The sequence below is a fragment of the Carassius gibelio genome, chromosome A24 (genome assembly GCF_023724105.1).
Source record: "Carassius gibelio isolate Cgi1373 ecotype wild population from Czech Republic chromosome A24, carGib1.2-hapl.c, whole genome shotgun sequence".
Taxonomy (NCBI): Eukaryota; Metazoa; Chordata; class Actinopteri; order Cypriniformes; family Cyprinidae; genus Carassius; species Carassius gibelio.
In genome coordinates, this window is record NC_068394.1 from 256174 (window position 1) to 263673 (window position 7500).

At 40.9% G+C, this 7500-nt stretch overlaps 1 protein-coding gene across 2 annotated transcripts in view; it reads right to left on the reverse strand.

Annotated features, from left to right (window-relative positions):
- LOC127946307 (aryl hydrocarbon receptor repressor-like) overlaps positions 1 to 7500 on the reverse strand; it is a 25599-nt gene that overhangs the window by 7068 nt on the left and 11031 nt on the right. For both annotated transcript variants that reach the window (XM_052542788.1, XM_052542787.1), the window contains exon 4: positions 2370 to 2449. In XM_052542788.1, the coding sequence (XP_052398748.1) occupies positions 2370 to 2449 (80 nt within the window). The remainder of the gene's footprint in view (positions 1 to 2369; positions 2450 to 7500) is intronic.

The following is a 7500-nucleotide window of genomic DNA, read 5'->3' on the forward strand; positions in this document are numbered from 1 at the left end:
GAAACATCAGGTCAGGGCAGGTTGAGTGTTTTCTCTAACATCATGACAGACACACACACACTGAGCAGCAAATACACAGCAGTTCTTGTGTTCTCCTAACAGATACGGCAGTTTCTCCTGCTTCGGAAGAGTTTTAAATGTCTGATGGATCTGTTGTATTTTATCATAGAACCCTGTCCGTATGTCCGTGTATTTGGGGCATTTTGTTAAGAAGTGCAGTTCTGTTTCCATCTGATTCAGATCACAGTGTGAACACAGTCTCTGCTCCGCTGGCAGCCATGTTTTTCTGTGTCTGGCCGTCTCTATCATCAGCTTGTGTCCGCTGAGTCTGTATCTGGTCAGTGTGCTCCTCAGTTTCTGATCTGACACTGTGTACAGATACTCTGCCATACTGTACTCTCTCTTTAGAGTCAGATAGCATAGCATTTTACTCTGTTGATCTGTTTGGGTTTGCCAGTGAGTGATGTAGTTCTGTTTGATTTGTGCAGTAATCTGATTGATTCTGATGTGATTCAGAGCATCAGTAGATGTTAGTGGAGCATCAGTACTGAAGCTCTGGATCAGCTGAGGGAGGGGACTGCTTTCTTTGCTCATCTCTTGGTATTGAAGGGCTTTATAATGATATGATTGGGGGTCACTGAGTTTCAGATGTTTCCAGAATTTAATTGCCCTTTTTTGTATCTTTACGATTAGAGGATATTTGCCTAATTCTGCCCTGCATGTGTTATTTGTTGTGTGCCGGTGCACGTGTAATATATTTTTACACAGTTCTGCATGCAGGGTCTCAATTGGATGTTTTTCCCATTTGGTGAAATCTTGATTTGGATTGGTCAGTGGACCCCACACCTCACTGCCATAGAGTGCAATGGGCTCAATTACTGATTCTAATATTTTCAGCCAAATTCTAATAGGGATTTCTATAGGACATTGCCGTTTTATGGCGTAGAAGGCCCTGCGTGCTTTATCTCTCAGTTCATTCACAGCATGATTAAAGTTTCCTGTGGACGTGATTTTCAAACCCAGGTAGTTGTAGTGTGATGTGTGTGTTATCGGGTTAGTGCCTAATGTAAATGTGTGTTGTGTTCCCTGGGATCTGGATCTTTTCTGGAAGATCATGATTTTGGTTTTCTTCAGGCTGACTGTCAGGGCCCAGGTCTGGCAGTATTGTTCTAGCAGGTCCAGGTTCTGCTGTAGACCATGTTGAGTGGGAGACAGCAGAAGCAGATCGTCAGCATACAGCAGGCATCTGATCTGTGAGGTGTGTAGTGTGAGGCCAGGGGCTGCGGATCGCTCCAGACTGCTTGCCAGTTCATTGATGTAGATGTTAAATAATGTTGGGCTTAAGCAGCAGCCCTGTCTCACACCACGCTCTTGGGAAAGATACCTCGTACGTTGGGTGCCGATTTTTACGCCACATTTACCTTCAATGTACATTGATTTGATAAGGTCATAGGTTTTACCTCCTATGCCGCTTTCAATAAGTTTGTAAAACAGTCCTTGGTGCCAAATTGAGTCAAAAGCTTTTTTAAAGTCAATAAAGCATGCATATATTTTACCTTTTTCTTGGTTGACATGTTTTTCAATTAGAGTATGTAATGTATAGATGTGGTCAGATGTGCGGTAATTTGGTAAAAATCCAATTTGACTTCTACTCAGTACCTTGTGTGTGGTGATGAAGTCTAATAGTCGAGCGTTTATTATGCTACAGAATAACTTTCCCAGGTTGCTGCTCACACAGATGCCTCTGTAGTTGTTAGGATCAAATTTATCTCCGTTTTTAAAGATTGGTGTGATCAAGCCTTGATTCCAGATGTCAGGGAAGTGACCTACACTTAGAATCACATTGAATAGTTTTAGAATGGCCAATTGAAATTTACTGCTTGTCTGTTTTATCATTTCATTTAATATCCCATCAGGTCCAGATGCTTTTCTGAGTTGGAGGTTTTTGATTTTTTCTTCAAGTTCTTTGTCAGTTATTGGGAAATCTAATGGGATTTGGTTATCTTTGATTGCTAATTCTAGTTTTTCCAATTGGTTGATTGTTTGGTTTTGTTTACAGTTTGTGTCTGTTTGTACTTTATTAAACAGTGTTTGGAAATGACTTTCCCATATTTCTCCATTTTGGATTGCCAATTCTTCATGATCAGTTTTTTTCAGATTGTTCCAGTTATTCCAAAATTGGTTTGTGTTGACTGACTTCTCAATTATTGTGAGTTGGTTTTGGGTGTATTGTACTTTTTTGGTTCTGAGTGTATGTTTGTATTGTTTTAGTGTTGCACAGTAAAACACTCTCTCTCTCTCTCTCACACACACACACACACACACTCTCTCTCTCTCTCTCACACACACACACACACACACACACACACCTCTAGCAGCAGATGACTCTCAGGGGCACTGCTGGCCGTCGTGTCGCTCTCTTTCCCGTTCATGTGTTTCTCGTGAGCAGCTGCAGAAACAGGAAAAAATAGAGTGAAATACTTCATTCATTCATTTAGATTACATTTGACTTCTTATAAGTGACTGACTGGAATTAATTTTCTATTGTGTGAACAATGAACTTCAGCTCTGTTCTCTTCCTCTTTTTCAACACTTATTCAGTTCATAACAAGAGAAAAGCTCATTGTGTTCAGAAAATCCTCAATCTCTGCCATTATCTGATGTGTTGCTCATTAAAGCACCTTCATTTTGTTGATGAACAAAAACGTATTCACTGCAATCTTGTGTAAATATCAGAATCTGAATCAGAAAGAGCAGGTATGTTCACACATATGAGGAATTTGTTTTCGTGACAGAAGCTCCGCAGTACAACAGAATGACAGCGACAGAACAAAAAACACATAATAAAAGAATAAAAAATACAAATAAGTAAGTGATCACAAGATGACAGTGATCAAAAAGATGTTTAGCTCCAGTAACACACGAATCCTTATTCATCCCGAGCTGAAGCATTGCACACAGGAATCATAAAGAAGTGAAGCAGGAGGCTAAACTGTCCCTCTTCCAAACTCAAGGTACTTTGACAGGATTGAATCGATTAAGAGTGGACACTTCACATCTGTAACCCTTCAGTGAGTCTAACCCGTTTGTTCACATCTCTTTGGGATTGTGTGTGATGATCTGTACTGAATGGTTTAGTGGAGCTCAAGTGAACAGCAGCTCTGTGAGTGAACTCAGTCAGACACGCTGAGCCCCGCCCACTAACCCTTCTGACCAACCAGCACAGGAAGCACACACACACACACACACACACACACACACACAGAGCGAGCTGCTGCTGTCACGCGATCCAGTCCTCTGTCAATCTGCAGCGTCTCTGACAGACGGCTGGCGTGAGTCCAAGCCCTTGCGTGCAAACTGAGGAAGCCACATTAGCCTATAAAGACTTTCAGAAGAACAACAGCTGTTAAATATTGATGACTGCTGGCAGGCCATGAATGCTCTGAATGCTCAGAAGGTTAAGTCCTGATGTTATGGAGCCTAACGGTTCATTATATGTGCTATTGTGTGTCCGCAGCTCCTCTCTCCATCTTCTGCTGTTATTGTGACATCGCCGTGTTGTTCACATTTGACATTATTAATTCACACTATTCTCGTCCTCTGCTTGGGGAACTTAAACTGTCTCTGTCTAGAATGTCTATACTGATAGTCACATGAATAATTCTCACATTTCTAGTAGAAAACTAACTTTTAAATTAATCAAGAAAAGATTTAACAAAGTAATTAAACGGTTTGCATCTTATCTCAGGTTTAGAACAAGCATATTTAAACCCTACAGACACAGGACTAGCATTTATGTGACAGCAGGAGCACAAAACAATGTGACAGTTAAGGTATAACTGAAGCTTTACATACAAATAATGGTCAGAACCAAGAATGACCCATAATATTTCAGCATATTTTAGCTCTGTGCATGCTGAGCTTCTGTCATTCACTAATCTGCTGATATTTGATTGGATTCGTTCTCCAGCAGATCCATACAGAGAGACACTTTCAGAAAAAATATTCATCTATAGAGTGTTGAAACACAAATCATATTAATCCAGATGTGTTTGTGTGTGTGAGAACAGCTTCTGCATTTACACAAGCACACTAAATGTTTGGAACGCTTGTTGATGTTTATTTGTTATGTTTATTCTCTTTCTCTCTCTCAGTTTCATTCATATCTGCCTTCATAAAGCCATTATTGATCCCACATGCAAACTCTCTTGAATGCTGAACTAGTTTTGGGAAAGGGTTATTTTTGTCTCTAATCAATAAATCAGCAGTTTGACATTCCAGCTTGAGTTTATGAGTTAATCTCATCCATCCTTGGAGATCGTCGAGCCTCATAATTAGCAAAAGCCATGCGAGTATCTTTTCTGCCACAATAACGGATGTCAAACCCATCCAAGCAGCTGTCTAACAATTATTAACATTAGGGAAAACAATAAAACATTTTCAGATTTGTTTTGAAACACCTACAACCCAAGCATATGTGTGAGATTGTGCTAACAGGAGAAATGGATATGTTTGGATGCTGTCCAGCGGGTCAAAGTCACCCAACACCAAAAACAGCCATCATGAATTAGCCATACTGATACAGATCACTCACATCACTTGATCCCGGCAAATTAGCAGATATTCCAGCCACCGCGCTAGATTAATTACAGCATCATCAGTCCTCATTCATCTGTTTACAGCATATTCATTTATTGGTTAATGTCATCAAACCCAAGCTCACTGCATCTCAGTAAAAACACTTCAGACTGACGTGTAGACTCGACTCGCAGGACTGGTGTGGACTCATTATCTCCAGTGACACACATCATCATGATCATATGAGAATATGACAATTACAAACTTCTGTTTACACAACAGTTTCTCTTCATTTCTTTGAGGCATCAAAACAAAAGCTTTATCATAAAGTACAGAAGCTTTATCAGTATCATTTGAACCACAGTGTGCTGACGTACTGAATCTGGAGTAACACAGTACAGTGACGTGTTTATCTCACAGCGTTCATTACTGGCGTGTGCTTTAGTTATCTGCAGCCCCACAAACACCACAAACAATTATCACTGCCACACACTGAATTTATCATGGCTCCCTGAGTAAATAAACACCATACTGAGCACTTCGTCAGGTCTGAGAACACCTAAATTCAGCCTAAATGGGTTTAGATTCACATGAGCGTCCAGCAGGAAAGTTTGCATCACATTTATTTTTCACTGGTTCCTCTGTGAATAGATGTTTTTGTTCTGTTTAGATGTAATTCAATCATGACAACTCTCGTAACATTTTAGCATGGTTATGGATATGACAATGTTAATGTATTTGGTCTTGGAGGAACAGATCGGCTCCGCTGCTGCTGAAGTAGTAGATCATTGCTGCTGATGTAAGCAAGTACAGGAACTTGATACTGCCGATGCCTATGGCGAAACAGTGCCATGAGTATTTAAGACATACTGCTGCTGCACAAATAGGATATAAAATAACCTGTAGCAGATCTATACAGGTGGAGCTGGGGAAGGTGAAGGTTTTTCGGAGCCAATCAGCATGAAATCAGCTTGTGCCATGTCGTTTAAGGCTCTGAATATCATCAGTTAAGTTAACACCCCATCAGCCTGCACCATCTAGAGTCTCATGACTGAACTATATATTTCAGAAGAGTCAAATAAAGCACAGATCTATGAACACAACCCTGTTAGGTATGTTTTGAAGCATGGCTGCTGGTTTGAGCTGGTCCTAAACAACCAGCTCCCGCTCAGGACCAGTTTAAACCAGTTTAAACCAGCTCAAACCAGCAGGCAACAGGGAACGTCTCAGAGTCTGATTTACAATGGCTGTTTGCAAGAAAATTCATTCAAAAAGGCAAACTCTCTAATGTTGTGTTGAGTCCCAAAGACCTTCAATGGAATTAAAGTCAGGACTGATTCCCGGAACAACTCTTTGACCATTTGAGCCCGATGAATCCTGGAATTATCTAATCCCAGATTCTGAAGTATAAGATTATGAAAATCCGAACAGCATAATTTTTAGCTAGTGGTGTATTGCAGGTGAATCAGTGAGTGTTGTAATGTGTACGACTGTAGTTTGGCACGTAACCCTCGACCCCGTCACCCTCAGGGCAGCTGCACATCAACGGCACAACCGCTTTTTCCCATCAGCAGCAGTTTGATTTATGATTCCAGTTCAAGAACTTAGCTCAAATATCTCCAGGATGTTCTGAAGTATTCTGACTCTGTGATCCTGGTTTTCTCTTTTTACTAGAGAAAAGGCAGAAACTGGACTGAGAGTGACAACCAGCACAAACAGATAAGAAGGTGTGATGATATAAAGTTAAATTAATATTCTCATGTAAACAACAGTGGATCTGTTGTCTGGTCTGACTTCTGATGAAATGATATCAAATATGAGGAGAAGGCCTGAAGCATCTGACAAATGTCTGTGTGCAGAGGGAAGACAGTTGTCCAGGATTCCCAGAGCAGAGGAGTAAATCCCAGTCCTGGACCGGTTCCCAGGCGTTGCGTGCAGAAGGGCGGATCCAGCGGAGCTGCTGCTGCCCATCAACATCCAAACACGTCCAATAGAAGCCACAAACCCCCTTCACTTCCACAGCGCAGCTGGAGGATCAGATGTTTACACTGAAGACAGAAGCTGAGCTCACAGAGCCTGTGAAACGTCAGAGCCATGAACAGATGATCTCAGTGACCAGCACAACAACACACACAGCGTCTTATTTATTAGAGCACCAGCAACGCTGATTCCCTTTCACACTTGTTTGCGCAGACCGTCTATATGATTCAGGTCTGGGTTGGGAATTTTAGCGGCAGTGTTCATGTTTGGCATCAGTGTTTATCATCTCATGAGGAATTGTACCACTGCACAACATATTTATTTATATGTACAGTATATGTAAGTTCCATCAGATTTATTAAACTGCCTGTAAATAGTCAATGCATTTAGATAATAAATGTACATGCATTATTCTTGTCTGTGCAATTTTTTCTATATATATTCTATTTACTTTATAGATAAATATTTGGATATATATATTTGATATATATTGTATTTCTGTGTACTAAAGCTTCTGTCACCGAGACAAATTCCTTGTGTATGTGAACAGACTTGGAAATAAAAGCTCATTCTGATTCTGGTTTGTCTTCAGTCAGTCGTGAAACACTCGATACTTTCGCAGACGACGATGAGAAGCAGCTGTGAAAACATCAGTGTAAGAACAGCCTGTTTTTTTCCTTTAACTGTCATCTGTGTCACACTGATGTGTGTAATTAATTATAGATTTAACGAAGACTCCCAAACTTTGACTGAAACAGTTTTTGTCTCCCTGAACTCCTCAGACTGGTGTTGTGTTCTTTCCAGATGCTGGAGAGCAGAGATCGCAGCACAACCTCTAAATACACTGAGTTTATAAACTATGGCTGAGGAATGAGCTGGAACATGTGGCCTCCACGCAAAACACACCGTGGCACGCAACCCTCCGACAGACAGCCCGCTCCG